The sequence below is a fragment of the Epinephelus lanceolatus genome, chromosome 13 (genome assembly GCF_041903045.1).
Source record: "Epinephelus lanceolatus isolate andai-2023 chromosome 13, ASM4190304v1, whole genome shotgun sequence".
Classification (NCBI taxonomy): Eukaryota; Metazoa; Chordata; class Actinopteri; order Perciformes; family Serranidae; genus Epinephelus; species Epinephelus lanceolatus.
This window is the reverse complement of record NC_135746.1, coordinates 19,535,500-19,554,636: the sequence shown is the minus strand read 5'-3', so window position 1 is coordinate 19,554,636 and position 19,137 is coordinate 19,535,500. Positions and strand designations below refer to the sequence as shown.

At 43.7% G+C, this 19,137-nt stretch overlaps 1 protein-coding gene across 1 annotated transcript in view; it reads left to right on the top strand.

Annotated features, from left to right (window-relative positions):
* The first annotated feature begins 1,561 nt into the window (after positions 1 to 1,561).
* Positions 1,562 to 19,137, top strand: part of foxo3b (forkhead box O3b) — a 56,710-nt gene continuing 39,134 nt past the window's right edge. Inside the window, exons 1-2 of the mRNA XM_033648397.2 lie at positions 1,562 to 1,875; positions 2,235 to 2,954. Coding sequence (XP_033504288.2) covers positions 2,409 to 2,954 — 546 coding nt within the window. The 5' untranslated portion in view covers positions 1,562 to 1,875; positions 2,235 to 2,408. The remainder of the gene's footprint in view (positions 1,876 to 2,234; positions 2,955 to 19,137) is intronic.

Below are 19,137 nucleotides of genomic sequence, written 5' to 3'. Positions count from 1 at the left end.
ACGGCAGGCAGCCCTCGAAACAAAGAAGACGAGGCTGTTTTGATCCTGAGGAGGAGGAGGAGGAGGAGGAGGAGGAGGAGGAGGAGGAGGAGGTGGAGGTGGAGGTGGTGGTGGAGGAGGAGGGAGGTCCAGAGCATCACTTACAGGATGGAGAACGATCTAGGATTTCTGCCCTCATCCCTGGCTAATAAACGGGATGACGTCACCCTGAGCGAGGTGGAACAGGCTCCAGAAAGGGGGCGTGGTCTAACGCGCCGTGACTGACAACCTGGTCCGCTGATTAAAGGCACAATCGACATTATAGTGAAGCAACAAGGGGTGATGTGATTAAGAAATATATGTGGATGTTATAAAGCTAAAATAAGGGCACGTGATATTATATGTATCATGTTTTTACAATGTGTAATTCATCATGTCAATAAGATGATGTCAGATACAATACAAATAGGCTGCAATACAATGTAAATATAAGTGCAAATAGACCAAAAGCCACAAGTACTAATATGATGCCATATTGAGTAATATTGTAATATTTGTCAGTATTTTCACGCTGAAATATGTTTAATTTCTTATTGAATGACTGATTACCTATTTCTACAGGGGCTCCACACCATTGATTATTATTTAATTATTTAGTTATTCATTCATTTGAAGCTTTGGGTTGATGATTGTAGGCCTTTTTGAAAGCACAATTTGTATTCCAGCTGAATTAACCTGCTAAGAAATCTGCTAAAACAGCTAGTCAATTGATCCAGTATTACTTAGAAAACAAATTATTTGAGTAAAAAAATTCCCAAACTCACTCGGTGGTGTCTCTCAAATATGATTATGTGTGATCGTAAGCTAAATATATTTGAATTTTTGGCTTCTTTGGTCGAATACTTTATTAATCTCCAGAAGAAAATTAGGAGATGTTATGGTGGCTCTTATACAGAAATTATAAGAAAATAAAAATAAGAAGTATGCAAAGAAAAGGTAAATTATCCTACAATATATAACACAATATAAAAATATGAGGAAAAATATAAGAGATAGGCCTATGTTGTATGAGAAATAGAAATTAGTAAAATATGTACAAATATGTGCATCATACTACAAGTGTGCTTGCTTATATGGACCAATTGGAGAACATAATAGATTTATCAATAAAGAAAACAGTTGTTAGTTGCAGCCCTAAACAGCTTTATAAAAATCTGAATGAATTCTAACAAAGCAGAAACCTGTAGCACACCTGTAGTGCCACTTGCACCAAGATGTGTCCTGCAAACTAAGGTTAGACAAAAAAAACATTTCCCCAGCACACCCCGGCTGTGACTGTAAAAAGTATAAAATAAAACCAATACAAAAGTCGATTTAGAGTCTTCTTCTGTGGTGTCCCTCTGCCACTAACATGTCAGGACGTGTCCCGTGTCCCTGCCTTCACCTGTGCTCACATAGCCCCGTCCTGTTGGGCTGCAGTGTCTCTTTAAAAGGCGATCCCATGCACAGGATCCAGGGGGCTGGCCCTTGATCGACTTGCATGCGCGTGTCTGTGTATGTACGTGTGTGTGTGTGTGTGTGTGTGTGTGTGTGTGTGTGTGTGTGTGTGTGAGAGGGTGTATGTGTGTAAGTGAGAGCGTGTGTGTGGAGAGCAAATCGAGATACAGTAGTAACCCAGAGTGAGGTGGCAGTCTTATTCCACATCGACACTGACTTGCCCTGCATACATCCTATCTGTCTGTGTATCGCGGAGGAGCGCACTTGAGGAGTGAAGGAGGAAAGAGTCAAGATGGCATCTGAAAGTGGCTGTGGACAATCCGGGATATAGTCTTATTCGGGTTTTCTTTTTTTTTTTTTTTGGAGGTACCACGGAGCGCAAGTGACTGGCCGTGCAAGGTATTTCATTTAAAGTGTTGGGAGCGGATTTATTTCCCACAGGAGATGAGGTTTGAGCACTTTCTCCTCAGCCATTGATCTCCAGTGGGTGGATTCAGAGCCTTGCACCAGGACGGGGATTCAGTGTAGAGCTCCTATTGATGATTAAGTAGTGTTTCATAATGAAGAGAGACGCGACTGCTTTATTTTTGCCTTGTTTTCTTATTTCTATGAAGTAGTTTATTGCAGCTTCATTGACAGAAATATGTTAGCGTTACGCACACAGTCAGTGGCTGTATTGTAGCTATCTGTCAGGCTGTGTTTGAACTCGGCTCTAACTCAGTGTTGGCTCTATTTCTCTGTCTTTATGTCCTCAACAGGCGTTAATAACTAAGTTGCCTGTGGCCCTGTTGTTGGGACTTCGCTGGTGTGGAATAGCAACAAAGGACGGGCACGCGCATTCATGGGACGCGACTTTGACAGCTCCTCATTTCTTGTCTTGTAACTTTATTACCTGGCAGCGGGGGCGAGATTTTGACCGGAGCAGGGAGACCATGGCTGAGGCTGCACTCCCGGACTTGGACGTGGTCATCGACCCGGACTTCGAGCCCCAGAAGCGGCCCAGGTCTTGCACCTGGCCGCTGCCGCGACCGGAGTCAAACGCGGTGAAACCGGAGAGCAATGACACTGATATTATACCTGAGGAGGAGGATGATGAAGATGATACCGCCACCCCTACGGCCGCAGGTGTGAACGGCTCCGGCTTGGCGACAGAGGACCAGAGCAGCAGCAGCCCCGCGGCCGATGGAGCGCTCTCCTCCCCCGGCCAGGAGAGCGGAGGCTCCCCGCTCTCCGCGCACTCCCCGACGGGCACCTCAGGCGCGCTGACCCCCAGCAGCTTGGCCGCGCAGCAGACTCCAAGGAAAGCATCATCTCGCCGTAACGCCTGGGGGAACCTCTCCTACGCAGACCTGATCACCAAAGCCATTGAGAGCGCGCCGGACAAGAGACTGACACTGTCCCAAATTTATGACTGGATGGTGAGATCCATCCCCTACTTCAAAGACAAAGGCGACAGCAACAGCTCTGCAGGATGGAAGGTAAGAGTCGCCCCACTCACTCACCCACCCATCCCCCCGGCCCCCCTCCTTCCTCCATCAAAACAAAAACAAAAAGCATGTGGCTTGTAAACCCACTGACGCACACACACAGACAGACACATTCACAAGATGAAACCAGCGCAGTCGCGTTTTTACGAGCGCTTATTTGGAAAGTCTGGCGCTCATTATTACCTCGCATGATCATTCTAATGGAAATTACAGATCAGTCTGAAAACGTGGAGAAAATGAGGGGGGGGGGGGGGAATCACATCAGGGAGGCATTTAGGATCATTAATCTCTTTAAGCAGCGTGGGGTTTGGTGACCTACACGTAATTATCTCATAAATTGACCAAAACGTGACATCTTGCATTTATTCCCAGACACTTAACAGACAAATAGTGGCGTTTTGATTAAAGCAGCATCAGATGCATGTCCCTTTGTCTCCTTTTATTTGACGTTTCTGGTGTGCATAATATTCCTCTGAGGCCACAGTCACAGTCACATGGCTGGAATTAGAGCAAATAGAAACGTTGTAACCGGTTTGTCTGGAAACACAGTAGCCTATTTTGAGTGATGCAACCTCATTTAAGACTCTCAGAGAATGATACAATTACATAAGAGTTTACTGAACAGCAGCCAATCCATTACTAGGAGCTGCATGTAAACAAAACGATTTAACAATATGTGGAGGAAAGAAAACGTGAATCCTGAGAAGACCTCTGCTTCTGCTTGAAGGCACAAACCCTTGCTGTTAAATAAATCCATGTGCAGATCCACAGTAGTCTTTTTGTGGTTGTGAGTAGTAAGATTATAGTCACGTTATGTTTTTGTTTTTATTTTTAGAGGCTAAATTTCCATCGTGCTGCTGTAACTGCAGTGGCATTGCCATTTGTTATGTAAACCTTGGCAGGGATCTGTCTCTTGAGTCAGGTAGGCAACTGCCGAGGTGGCTGCTCCTGCCATGCGGGGATTACATAACTGCTGCGTGAGTTTAGGTGAGCTGTTAAGGGTAAAGCTTTCTTTTTAAAGGCAGATATCTGGTCACCCAAAAGACATATGGGGGGCCCCACGAAAACAGACAGGGAAGGAGGGCGGCACAGAAGGTCAGAGAGCAGAGATTAACACCCATCAGAGGCTTGAGGACCAGTCCCATGGGACGTGGAGCCTATAGGCCATATTTTGTCAGGGCTTCTCAAGTTTTGCTATGCAGTACGCTTCAGTGGAGAGCAAAGAGGGAGGATGTGTGTAGCCCCACCAAGTCAAGGCCGGGTTCACCGTCACCATGCAGGGCTGTTACTCCTGGAATTTCGGGCATGAGGGCCAGGCTGTCGGTGGTTTAGTGTTACGCATGGTCTCAGCCCTTTTTTTAGTTTTCTTATAAGAGAGTCTTTTCATTACAGACTCTAGTTGTTTTGTCTCTAAACACAGAGTTGTGGCGACACACAGCACACCAAATTAGTTTAGATGTTTACTTTTGTTTAGGATGATAGATCTCAGCAGCTCCAGACTGACAAGCATGTTCCTCAGCATTAAAGGTCCAGTGTGTAGCATTTAGGGGCATCTAGCAGTGAATTTGCAAAACTGAAACTTCTCCCATGTGCCAAACGTGTAGAAGAACTATGGTGGGCCATGCGAAAACACAAATGGTCCAATCTAGAACCAGTGTTTGGTTGGTCCATTTGGGCATCCCCCAGGAGCAGCACCAGGCTTTGAAGCCAACTTTACATAGTGGCCAAACATGGAATTACAACATCTGGTACTGTCACGTTTTCCCCATAGACTTATAATGTGAAAGAGAATCAGTGCATACATTTTTTTGAGCGTCATAAACTCTGCAAAATGGCTCGTTTCACTGTCAGGATTTGATCCATTAAGTCCGATAACATTTAGTAAGTCTAGAAGAGCAGCACGATTAAATGATTTTATCCACATTCAAGTTAGCGGAAGGCTAAAAAGGAAGCTAGCCGCTCGGCTGCCATAAGTCTTTTGTGGCTTGCTCTATGGGCCCCACGATGCGGAAGATCTGGGTAATTCCATACCATGGAAATCAAGCTTTTTTGGCTTTATGTGCCACTGAGCAACTTTCAAAATAATGAACGTGGCCCCGCCTCCAACACTCACAACTCTTGGCTACTGCAAAATAACATGGGGGACTTAGTGGAACACGACGCGCTCCATATATGTAGATACAAACGGCTCATTCTGAGCCAATAAAAGCACAACGATTCTTACTTTCAGGTGACTATAAGCTAATAGAAACAGTTATGAAGATAATATGCCATGTCTGCCAATAGAAGGTCGTAAATCCCACACACTGGACCTTTAAGGCCCAAGCATGTCACAAGATGCACTATGGTTTTAGTGAAAAACCCATGAAACCAAAGACAGCCTGCAGAGCCAGGTGTTCAGAGGACTACCTCTGTACGGGCACATTGTCACAGCCCCTTCGCTCTCCATTTCACTCTCAGAGACTCTAAGGTTTCACCTCCACACAGAGCCGGGTTTGAACACCTACAGTTTCATGCAGCCAGGGCACCTTTGTTGAGGAGATTTGCTGAGCAAATCCCAGTAATCCCCCTGGGTTTCTGTCCCAGGTTCCCACTTACGTCATTGCATTTCATATCTCTGTCAGTTAACCATTAGCCCCGGTAAAAGTAGGTTAAGACAGCCAAGAATAACAGCAGGAAATCTTTTATCACCTTAGATTGTCATTAACCAAGAGAGGCCACTGCGCAAGCTTTTAATAGTAACACAATGTTTGGTCATTTACTTGTTCGTACCCACTGAAGAACACAGTGTACACTATGTCAGCCATGACTTAACCCTATTTTTACTTTCTTTAAATCTTTTTTTAGAGCAAGGTATTGAACATCAGTGCTGCCAACTGGCATCAAATGTCTCATAATAATGTTGATTTATTCTGTGAGGAGATAGTTACAGAATTAAATCAAATTTTTGCCAATTTAAAAATTTTTTTTATTGAGGCATTTTTGTCCCAGCCATAGTTACATTGGTCATGATACAAAGTCAAATCAAAATCATTCTTGTGTGCTGTTAATTTAAGTTAAGTTTTTCAGCTTAAGTGTTCATTGGTCTTTTTTAGTAGCACACATCATACCAATACACTGTCCTGGTGGTGTAGGTGTAGATATTTTTATCTTGACAAAATTAAAAACATTTACACCATAAACTGATGCAGAAAACGCACAAATTGGTGCCTAAAAATTCACCAGAATGCAGGAAATTAAGTGTTAAATGCTCAAATTTTTCTGGCATAGGACCTCCAAACCCCCTGTTTCATATGCGTCTCCCCACAGTTTTGAAATGAAATCTACGCCCTTGTCTAGAGGGGCCGGTCTGGTTCAAGAGCAGCTGAAATGTGTGCTATGAGACGCTTTGGTATGGCGGGGGAGTGACGGGCTGCGTCTCAAAAATAGCACCTGTAAACACGCCTGTGACACTGAGACTGTGTCTTTCACCTGTGAGTCTTTGCATAATCAAAAGATTAGGTGCACTAGTGTGTATTTGTGTGCACAGGCAGGTGTATCCTTGTGTGTGTGTGTGTGTGTGTGTGTGTGTGTGTGTGTGTGTGTGTGTGTGTGTGCGCGTGCGCGCAAGTATTTCTGACTGCAGTGAACCTTGTGCTCCAGTGTTACTTAACCCTGCTGTAACATGCTCCCTGTTCCCAGCAGCTGCCCATCATAGGCCGAGACCTGATTATGTCACAGTGACACGTAACTAAACACACACACACACACACACACACACACACACACACATTCTCGTTTTATGTTATGAGTTTTTAGGGGCAACACTCCCTCCCATTCACGGTACATACAGTTCTTTCTACCTCAACTTGACCATTGAAGTGTGTATACATTCCCATGCAGACAGACATGCTCAGACATATACCGCACAGTTGCCCGGTCATGTTCAGGCTTATCACCAGGGTTCATGACTGTGAGCCTCTTCTGCAACTTATACAGGGGTCTGAAATTAGTTTGTCTCATTATAATTCATACATGAGATTACTTAATTCTTTAAGCCCTCTAGGGTTTAGTAGTGATTGTCAACGTGTTGTTTAACAGATACATTAGTCATTATGTGCGTGTTTAATTGATGGATACTCACAGGTACTTTATGTACAGCTCAACCCACAAACCTGTGAGTCATGACCACAAGTGTTAAACACACCTTTTCTCATTTGATCTATCACTTTACAAAGAGACAAAAAAGCCAAGGCCCATCCCAGGCAAAACCATCACACACACACACAAACACACACACAAGGAGGCTACTGCGCTACTCTACACACATTCCCCCATCTGACTTTGTCTGGAGGCGTATGGAAAACAGGCTCCTATAATCCCGCCAGGCATGTTGATTATCATTTTAATGGCCTAGCACGCTGAAAGTGTTGATTCTTTGGGGCTGAAATTATTTATTGTTCCTATCAGAGCAGGACGGGGGTTGACAAAAGGGAAGGGGCTGCCAGAAAAAAAGAACAAAACATGAATCCTTTCTTTGGCTGTCAATCAATGGGGAGCCGAGTGAGCTTTATGTGTGATAAGATCCCAAAGTCGGCCATGGATATCCCTGCAAGGCATGGCTGGAATTTAAACTTGTAAGCATTATCTGAGGTCTGTACATGAGATAACTGGGTAGTAAGGAAATTGTAGAAAGGAAAATATGAAAATAAATAAAAAGCTTAGGTGGGAAAAGTTTCTGTTTGTGTGAATTTGTGTGTGCGCTCAGGTACTCAGAGCACAATCAGGAGGCCCCTCAGATGGAGCTGGCACTGTGCCAAGCTGAAGGAACTGAAGCAAAAAGGCAATAAAAAGGGGAGTGGAGGGGGTCGAGGGGGGCGTGAAGACAGTAGATGGAGGAGAAGGGAGGGGGAGCTGAAGGAGTAAATTAACAAGCTTTGCTCCAAACTGGTGTATTACAACTGCCCTCTGGCTGTGATTCCCAATGGAGGGGTTTGTGGGTGTGTGAGGCTAAAGGGGGCGATGGGTTATGGGAACACACCAGCTCCAGACACCCCTCCAAGTCTGAATAGTGTCACCCTGAGCAGTCAACCTCTGTGTGGAGGAAAACCCCCAGGCTCTGTTCTAGTTCCATTTCCAATCAATGAACACATTATTTTCTTTACATGCCTGAGGAGTTACACTGCATCAAAATTTTACATCTGAAAATTGCCCCATATGGACAAAAGTATGCCGACAACTGAGCATTACAACCATATGTTATTGCTGACCATCCAATAACAAGAAAATTTACATTGATGTTGAGCCTTACAGCATCCACTCTTCTTTGATGGCTTTCCACAAGATCTTGAGAACCTGGCTGCAGGGTTTAGTGATGGGCAAACTGATTCTTTTCACAGTATGGGTTCTTTGAAGTTAGTGATGTCAGTTATGTTTAATTTTGCTTTTGATAGCCTGACACCCATTAACCAGTAACTAAGAGGTTAATTTGTGACAAAGAAAGCAAAATGATGTGAAATACAAGAGGTCTTTCCTTTTAGTCCACTGCCACATTGACTCAGTGAGCTGCAGTACTGCATTTTGAAGCGCTATCCATTTAGAAGTGGTGAAATTTTAATATTTTATGATGTAAATGTCTTGCCTTTTATTTTATTTTCTGTTGGCTTTACTGACAGACAGCCGGCCACGTTAACATGCATAAACATAGTGCCCACTGCCCACCGGTTAGCTACCGTTAGCCTTGGTCGCATTGCAGTACCCACCACTCAGGTCAAGTGGGAGCTAGATTAGCTAGCAGCGCCGCTCATTTGTGATTACCACTAGTAATGCCATCAGGATAGCAAGATGACGTCGCTACGGAAAAATGGTGGCCTCCCTCTGGTCTCCCCCAGGTAGCCCCAATGAGTAAGCAGCGTCATTGTAAGGCTAAAATCCCCTTTAGTGTTGTTACCAATGGTAGCATCTAGCTGTGCTGATACTGCTAACGGTGCTAACAGAGCTAACAGTAAAGGTGCTTGCTATTCAAATTTGAGCCGCTAACTCACCGAGGCAACCTGGGCAGAAATGAATGAAATACAACACATCTTCTTTGTAGCAACTTACTTACACCTTAAAGCACATTCACACCAAAGTCGGAAGAATGACTATCCGAGGCACATGTTAAGGCGCCATTTGGAGGACTTGCCTGATCGCTTCTTGTTTAGTCACTCTAGCAGGCAGTGTGAGCAGTACCTTACGATAACAGCGAGTGGGCGAGTGGGGAATGTTGGGGATTCATGAGCACATTCATGACGTACGACAGGCTGACACGGTACATCCCGGACAGTAAAAAAGGCTGTTCTGTAGACATTTCACCATCTTACTGTCTGTCCATCTGCTGTGTGTGAAGGTGGACACATAATTTGTCACATTTTCTGTCATAATTAGTTCAGGCTTTGAAACTTGCAGACACACAGTAATCTAGCTGTCTGTTCTGTTTTGAAGTCTCACATGTGTATGTGCGTGTATTTGTATCTGCAAGAAAGAAAAAGAAAAGCAGATTTTTTTGTCTCCCTCATTGGTTTTCCCATCATTTTCTGCATCCTTGCCATCTCAACCATGTCACACTCTGCACGATCTGTTCTCCTCAAAGACACTTCTCAATTATTCAATGCGCTCGGGATGAATTCAGATCACTGTATTAATTTTTAAGACCCTGTTCTTGGCTAAAGGCTAACCCTCTTTCACAGTTTCTGTCTCTCTTTCATCGCTCTCACTCCTCTTTTTTACTCCACTCTCTCCCTCTCACACACCATCCCTCATTATTTTCCTGCCAGCTCCCTCATTTGTCTGGATGTAAAACACTGTGGTGAGCAAAAACAAGCCATCCCCCCGTAGCTTGTCACTGCACAACTCTTGAAATCTGTTGTGGGCTCTAATGAATGGAGATAAATCTCGAGCCTCAGCGCTTGTTACACTCCGCACTCCCTTGATTTCCTCCTTGTCTTTTTGTGACCATCATGGCAACACTGCCACATTTTTTGAAAGACTTGAGACATTATGGCCTCACTGTTGTTGTTGTCGCTGTGAAAATGAAATGAATAGTCTTAAAACCTCGATGTGGCCAAGCTGGGCTGAGCTGTTTGCAGAAATCCAAGAGTTTGAGGCAGATTTTAGGCATGACTTTGAATTGCTCTACATGATGATGATAGTTGAGGGCAGATGGGTCACAGGATTTATACGCTGTGTGTTTTGTGTGTGTGTCTGAGTGTGTTGAACAGACACAAGCAGACAGCAAAAGAGAAACCAGCTGCCTGCACATGCCCAATCCTTGATAGCATCTAAAATACACTTGTATCTCCCACACTGATAACATACTAAAGATGGGGGCTGGATTTAAACTGGCATTTTGCCTCATGTACAGTCAGTGAAAATTCTTTAAGGACATACAGTAGCTTAAAGGAATAGTGCAAAAAATATTTTAAAAATATAGTTATTTGCTTTATTGCTGAGGGTTAGATGAGAGGATTGACGCCACTTCTTGATGTTTGTGCACTTAACAGTTAGCTTAGCTTAGCACAAAGATTGTTTAAAGGTAGGTCCCCATCATAATACAACGACGTATCGATTTTGTTACCTTTGGACATAGTCAAACTAGCTGTTTTTCTGTTATGCTAAGCTAAGCTAACCAGCTGCTAGCTGTAGCTTCATATTTACTGTTGACTACACATAGTTCTAAACTTGTGTATTTTAAGGCAGCAGTAAGGAGACAGATTAGGTACTGGGTTAGCAAATGTGCTTACGCTCCCGTTTTATCAAATTCAACATGACATCACAAGATCGCTGCCATCTTTGTTTGGAGGGAGGGGGGTTCTAAAAACTACATGAAAACATAAGAAATATGTACAATATAGCTGCTTCAGAATAAAGAAGCTGTACAGTTGTGTGCCAGCCTGGAAAAAAGTGTTTTTGTGGTATTAGGTTTTGGCCCCAAGGGACCGCAACGCCCTGCCAGAGGGGAGTGCAACAAAGAGTTTGCGTACAGGGTCAGAGGGGCCATACTTTCCTGCCCACCACAGGGTCCTGGCAGTGGACAGGTCCTGGGGGAACAGTAGATTGCAGCCAATCATGTTCACAGCAGAGTGATACACTGCAGTCTGCCCTTGTCCTTGGCTGTGGTAGCAGCGTACTAGATGGTGATGGAGGAGGTGAGGGTGGACTCAATGATGGCAGTGTACAAGTGCACCATCATTGTCTTTGGCAGGTTGAACTTCTTCAGCTGCCGCAGGACGTACATCCCCTGCTGAGGCTTTTTGATGAGGGAGCTGATGTTCAGCTCCCACTTGAGGTCCTGAGTGATGAAGGAGCCCAGGAGGCAGAAAGATGGGGACAGGTGGGTCTGCAGTCTTCCTGAAATCCACAGTCCTCTGGAGTCATACTAACATGTGACTTATTTGTATGAGTTTGTTTCTTATTCTCACTTGCTATGAAATGGTCAGAGCAGGCGTATGCATGATTAGACTCGGAGGACCAGGGTCTGTTTTGGTTGACACTCTTGTTGATGTTTAGTCATCTTGGATTATTGTTCTTGTTAGTTATCTAACAGCAGCCCTTCAGCATGTTTACATGTTGATGTCACAAAGGAAACAATCTTTATTTGCTAAATTTCCGAGCAGTTCTCTGCCCCGCAGGCGATACCGGACATGATCTTTCCCCCACGTCATAACTACGTAGCAAAAACGGACCAGAAATTGACTCTTGAGAAAAGTGAGTCAGACTGGTTATGCTGATGCTGTAATTTTCTGCAGCCCGCGTGATAACAAATCATAGGTGGAATTTTCCCAGATGATTAACTTAAACTTCATTGCTGTACAAAACTAGAGCAGAACTATCACGGTTCAGTATCTTTCTGCAGCCTGTTGAATCACCAACACTTCTGATCCTTCTCTCAAAGCACCCTCACATTGTAAAGCAATTGCTCAGTATACAACATCAGACTACACTGATCTTTTCCAACTGTTGCGGCACAAAACTGGTGTTCGAGCCAGATAACCACAGCACACAGCTGAAGGTGCAAAAATTCACCAGGAGGTGGTGAATAGAAATGCTGGTATGTAGGCGTCCTTAGACTCACAAAAAGGGGATATACAGGAAGAAGAGATCTTCTTTTACCCTCCAGGACAAGCACACAACAAACCAATTCAATATGAGCAGAGGACTGTGGTGGTTTGTCCAGTGATTAAAGACTAGTCTTTAGCTGGAGCACCAGTTCAAATCCTCCCAGCTCTAAACTTGCTGATCTGTAGTTGACCCTGACCTTTGACCTCTTTGGAGAAAGGTCAAGCAAACAACTCTCCCTAGACAGATCAATACCTTACAAGTGGAAGAAAAGTTTTAGCAATGTCAGAAAGAATACAGAAATACCAGTCTGACTGGAAAATCATGCTACAGACATGTCACTCCAAGACATACTGTCTGTCTGCCACTGGAAAAATAAATAAAACATCTAGAAAACCTGCAATTACACGTCATCCTTAGCCCAGTTTGCTCTGTCTAAATAAAATATCTCTGCAAATGCACATATGCAAAACAAAAGTGCTCATAGGCAAGAAAAACATACCGTAACTCTGCACACACTGTTTGCAGAAGTGTATTTTTATCTGAGGTATATGTCAATCAGCGTGCCAAAAGAAGCACCAGTGTTTATTAAGCAAGCACACGTGCTCGCAGAGATATTCAAGTGAAGGTGAATTTGCTGAGCATTACACTGATGCATCAGCACTACTGTATTTCAGTTATTTTTATGAGTTGCGAGCAGCGTTAACAGCTAGGGGACTGAGGCGATGCCAAGATTTTGTCAACAGTGTGTTTTACCATCAGTGCTGAAGTGAGCTCCAGGGACTTTCTTACACAGTAAATGTGCATATCTTAAAGAATACTTTGACGTTATGGGACACATGTTTTATCTGTTTTCCTGCCAAGAATTGGATGAGAAGACAGATACAACTTTCACATGTGCACCGTAAATACGTGGCTGAAGCCAGCAGCCAGTTAGCTTAGTTTACTGTAGAGACTAGAAACAGGGTACAGTTAACTTGGCTCTATCACAGCATAACAAAATCAACAAAGCTCACAAGTTATATCTCATTTGTTTAAACCATACCAGAGCTGAAGTGTAAAAACAACAAGCTGTGGTTTTACAAGAGGTTATGTACCCGTCGCCCACCAACCAGCTGAGTCTCCAGGTAGTTATTGGTCCTGTCCGAGAAACAGTCAAACAATTGTAATTTTTAATGAACAGAACTTGAATGCATCATAATGTACGTTAATGCAACCTCCCATCAGCATTTTGTTTCGGCCACCGTCTGCTAACAGCTAACAGCTAACAACTAATAGCTAATGTAGACTAGCTCTCCTCTTGCTGGTGTCAACATTGATTTGTTGTTCACAATATAGCACTATCCAGAAAAAATAGTGTGTGTTTACTGCGTCCTTCTGTCCCAACTTTGTCCCAAGGAAGATCTATGTTCATCCCAAACATATTTTCTATGGTCCCCGGGACGATGGGGGAGTGACAGGACGCTGTTAGTCTGGAGCCCTTCTTTTTTAGACTATGCAAAATTGATATGACACAGTGCAAAAGCATCAAGCACTGCCTTTGGTGAATGGCATCTTATTTGATAATAGGCCGATGGCAGTCAACAAGGAGAATATCAAATATTCCGATGCTCAGCTGATAGATTGTTTTACTAAGGTAAAACATTTAATATTAACGTTCCTTCAGCAAAAATAAAAATTACAGTATCCTCCCCTTTTTGTGATCCCACGTCCCCTGCCAGTATTTTTGCACAGTCCCTCATAAGTTTCCAGTCTTTGTGCTAAGCTAAGCTAACCGTCTGCTGGCTCCAGCTACATATTTACCTTACAGACATGAGACTTCTCTTCTTCTCTTCAAACTCACAGCAAGAAAGCTAATAAGCTTCTTTTTTTCTCCTTTAAGTAAACTTGCATCTCTGACTTCGTCTTTCTGGTTCGACAATAACAGATGACACGTACCTGTCACCTCATCAAGTGTGTCACCTACATTTTCCCTTCTTCATCTCCTCCACCCTTTGTCAACCAACCCATGTCTGTATTGCTACAGCAAACACAATAGTGGACTTTCATACAGGAAATGAGTAGCAGAGCACAGGAAGTCTCACAGGACAGAATTGGGGGACTCTGTAGGAGTTGACTACAGACAACTGCTGTCCCCTTAAAAATGTGTATGTGTGTGTGTGTTCATACGACGACATGCATAGAGGCATGCATACTTGTGTCGACAGGGCAAGGGAGGGGGGTTGTTACTTGTTTGTCTCCATAGCAACTGCTAACTTGTCAAGCAGGTGGGGGGGACGACTCGCCGTTTGGGTGACAGCTGATAACAGAGTGACCCACTGAAAAGCGTCTCCCCTCCCCCCTTTCTTACACACACACACACACGCACACACATACAGTCAGACTGCACATACCTCCCTTTCTGGCCTTGCTTCTCAGTTTCTCCGATAACCACATTGCTGAAGTGGGCCCCTCGTCTCTCAGCCATCTCCTCCTCTGTAATCGACTCCCTCCACCACTACACACCACCCACACAAACACCCTCTGTGTGTTGCTCTGCCATATTTTCTTAAGTAATTAACAGTGTGTATATTTCTTGAGGCAGGAGTTAAAGTAAAGATGTTTTGTGTATTTCGGGGGATGTAGAAGCAGGTGAAGATCTAAGTATCTACCTGTTTGTCCTCCGTCATCATCCGAACTCTGTCAACAGTCATCAAGGCGTGCCTGAATTGAGAAGATCATCTCTGAATCTGGCTCACCATTGCGACTCTTGGCTTTTAAACTTTAATTTGTTTTCTTCTGAGACTGTCTCTTTCAATTACACCACTCCACCTATCTGGCATCACTGAGTCGGCAAAGGATGCGCTGAGCTACTGTTCCTGATTAACATTTAATTGACTACAATAAAGCTTTCTGTGTCAGCGGAGGGAGGCAGAAGAAAAGGGGAGGTGGCAAATGGGAGGTGAAAGTGATGTGAAGTCTTTCCATAACCCAAATACAAAACATAAAAGCTTTTTATCTGGCATTTTTAATTTTACTGGCTGGTAAAACGTTAAGAAGAGGACAGGAAACATCGGGTGAGGGAGGGCGGTACATCAGTTATCAAAGATCCCCACGCAGGTTCAAACCGAGGATGTTGAGGTCACATGGCTAATGTTTTAACAACTAGGTCATCAGGACAGTCCCCAGTACATAAACGCTTTAAAGTTGCTGCCCTGAACCTTTAATGTGGGGTGACTCAGGTCGGTATTTCCCAGGAAAACTCCAGCACCACACAGGAAGTGGTGCATTTCATGTTTCTGTCAGACACAAGAGGATGTCTGGACAATGAAATGAACTCAGTAGTGAGCATGAGAGGTGATGGCCGTTACTGAGAACAGATAAGAAAAAGGGCACCACTATATATCATTGAGAATTTGAAGAAATGGATGACACAAGACTAAACACATCTTAAGATGTTTTGTTCAACCAGCAGTCCAAAAAGGCAAAATTATTTCAGCCCAGTCAGCAGAAGAAAATGTCAGCATTGTACATTTCTGCAAACCATGGATAAGTTACATTTGTACATTTTAAACGTGTCATATGGATGTTTCTAAAGTGACGTGGCTATGATCGCATGTATGTGACTCTGACTGACTTTGTCATCATGAGGTGGAGGGGATGGTGGATGCCGTGACCACGAAAACTCTTTTTTGTTTTTGACGAGACATTGGCAGCGTTTTCAGCTGAAACTGTGCCACCAAACCAGGTTTTTATTTTTTGTAGCAGGACAACACCTGCATTTCCAGCTGTGATTTAGCCACCAAAATTTCTTACTATGACTGTGCCACAAAAACTAGGTATTTCAAGCCAAAACATGATATTTTCCTAACCATAACCATGTGGTTTTTGTGCCTAAACATAGCCACACATTAACCACGGCTTAGTAGAAAGGTAGTTTCAACATATCCACTACATAATAACATACAAATGAGTCATATCGGTGGTTAACAGAAACCTACAAGGCCAACATTCAGTCTGGCGTCTGGGCTGCATATTTGGTCTACAGATGGCACATCCTCACATTTGAGAGTTTACTTAAAAAAAGACTCAAAATATTTCATCAAATCGCCTTTTTATCCAACAATTCTAACCTAGAGATATTAGGTTTGCTATCACAAAGCATACACTGTTGCAGGAAGTTATTACTTTCTCATAAATCAACAAGTGTTCATAGATTTGATTCCCATAGTGCAGTCTGTTGTGCAAAAACCCCAAAGTGTTCAAACATTTTGCGTAACCAGTGTGCAGTTTTACATACTCTTTAGCCTCCATTGTTATGGGTGGAAGCTCTCAAACCTCAGAGACGGCACTCCCAGATTTGATAAGCAAAGACTGAGAGTGCCATCAAGCAGCCAGCCTGCCAGCCACCTGTTCAACCCACAGGCTTTCTATCCCAACACACAGGATTCTCTTGTCTCTGTGAAATCCTATAGGTCAGAGTCACACATGCAAAGCGTGTCAGTTTCTGGTATGAATTACACAGCTCGAGATGTGTTGCTGTACACATGCTGGGCTCCAATGTTCCACATCCTCCATGCATCATTAAAACAAGGGAATGATGTTTTCGGTTCTTTCTGGGTATCTGATAATAGTTCCCATAATTTCCCCGGGGTGATTTGTCTGCGCAGAATACAGTCTCCTTGTGTGTGTGTGTGTGTGTGTCTGTGTGTGTGTGTGTGTTTTAGCCTTTCGAGGCCCACTCAGATGTTTGCATGAAGCTGGCGGTTCGCAGTCCATTGTGTTTGTCTGGCCTCAAGGTCCCACACACACACACCAGCCTCTTAGTACTAATCCCACTCTTCATGAAGTCACAATTACAGCCCTGGACTTCTGTGTGTACGTGTGTGTGTGTGTGTGTGTGTGTGTGTGTGTGTGTGTGTGTGTGTGTGCGTGCGTGTGTGCGTGTGGAGGCGGGTTACTGTGGGATGAAGGCAAGCCATTGTTGAGCCTGCTTTAGCCACTGAACGCTGAAACAGAAAAACGAGGCTGACGGCAGCAGTTGAAGTTACATCAAACAGCGTGTATGTCTTTATGTGTTCATTTCTGTTCATGTATGTGAAAAACCCCTCTGTGTTTGTCTTGTGTAATTTATGTTTTCCACATGTGTCAAATGTGAAAATGTCACTGCTTGCACGAGAGGCTAACTGCAAGGGTAAAGAGAAAACACGCCAGGGATAGAGTTTCAATTAGACAATTTTTCTGTCTCAAGTCGCTCTTGAAAAGCTGGAAACCATCTGCTCTGGGGCGCTTTGAGCTGAAAAACTGGATCTGAGGTCTGTTGCATCTGTAGTTTCAGCCATGTCCTACACTTTTCATACTTCACAGGCTTTTCACATATTCTGTAAAATATCTCATCCTCTACGTCATAGATTAGTACCTTTTTTTTGTACAGACATGCGTAATGATATTGGTGACACTCTGACTTAGTGACAACAAGAGGTTGACACTGTAGTTTTAAGTGAAACGTCTCAACAACTACTGGGTGGATAGCCATGAAATTTGGTACACATTCATGTTTGGATTTGCTTTGAAACGACTCCCAATCTGTCTGCCCGCCTTATACTTACTTACGGTAACAGTTTTAACTCATTGTTGGTCCAAAGGAATAGCTAGTCTTACATGTCAGCAACCAACCACACAGTTTACACTGGCTTGTCCAGTGAATGTGAATGGTCATGTGATATGGAATTTTAGGCATATTAATATGGATGGAGATTTTTTCGATAAAGGCGCTACAACGTTTGTGTGTACGGAGATCGTTTCTGTTTTAAAACGCCATTTTATAATGAAAATGTGGATGTGGCATCTTAGTCTCGTAGAGAATTAGCTGATGCCTCGAGATGTCCCTAAGATTCGTAGATGCCTCCCATCGAGCTTGTGACCTTCTGATTACAAAGTAGATACCAGATGGCAGTCACCTCTTTTACCTGATCTGGTTCTTAACTTATGAGAGGATGAAGCAATAAATGGCCTTGTATCTGTTCAAGAACTTCCAGTTTTTCTGTCTCTTGTCATCTTGGGATGAAAAAACTAGGCCAAGTCACAACCCAGATTAGGAGGTCACTGTGGATCTGAGGAGCTGGGCCTCCTTTCTTTTCATTTCTCCCCTCCTCTTGTCTTATCTGTTATCGTTTATGAGGCCTAGGTAAACCTTTGTGTTTGCACACCTGGGTTTTATAAGAGAGAGTGGGGGAGGGTGGGGGGTTGATAAGGGTCAGCAGATATGCCTGCAGAGCGCAGCAGCAGATACGGGTCGATCTAATAAGCATGCGTCTCTGTGTTTGCTGACAGTGCACAAACTGACTTGACCTTTAGCCAAATATTTTTTAGACAAGTTTGTCTTATTGGAGGAAAAAAACTTGGGAGCTGAAGAGCTGACAGAAGAGTCTTGCAAATGACTCTGAGGTTGAGAGTGTGCAGTTAGTGAAATCTGACTCTGGGGTCGCGGGCTGGGGCATATCTACCTTAAGCTGATGAAGGGAAAGGTCAGAACTTGAATGCTGGCCCAGTAACCCAAAGAGAAAGGTTTCTGTAGGACCTCTCACTTACAAACCTACAGTCCTAGTTTGACTTCGGGCACCTGGTCAGCTGAAAGCAATGAACCTACTCCACCTTCTCCTACATATTCTGTTGAAATTCAACATGAGAGTATTGCATTTGATGTCAAGGTCTAGATAGTACTTTGAGGATGTACAGTACAGGCCAAAAGTTTGGACACACCTTCTCATTCAATGCGTTTTCTTTATTTTCATGACTATTTACATTGTAGATTCTCACTGAAGGCATCAAAACTATGAATGAACACGTGGAGTTATGTACTTAACAAAAAAGGTGAAATAACTGAAAACATGTTTTATATTCTAGTTTCTTCAAAATAGCCACCCTTTGCTCTGATTACTGCTTTGCACACTCTTGGCATTCTCTCCATGAGCTTCAAGAGGTAGTCACCTGAAATGGTTTTCCAACAGTCTTGAAGGAGTTCCCAGAGGTGTTTAGCACTTGTTGGCCCCTTTGCCTTCACTCTGCGGTCCAGCTCACCCCAAACCATCTTGATTGGGTTCAGGTCCGGTGACTGTGG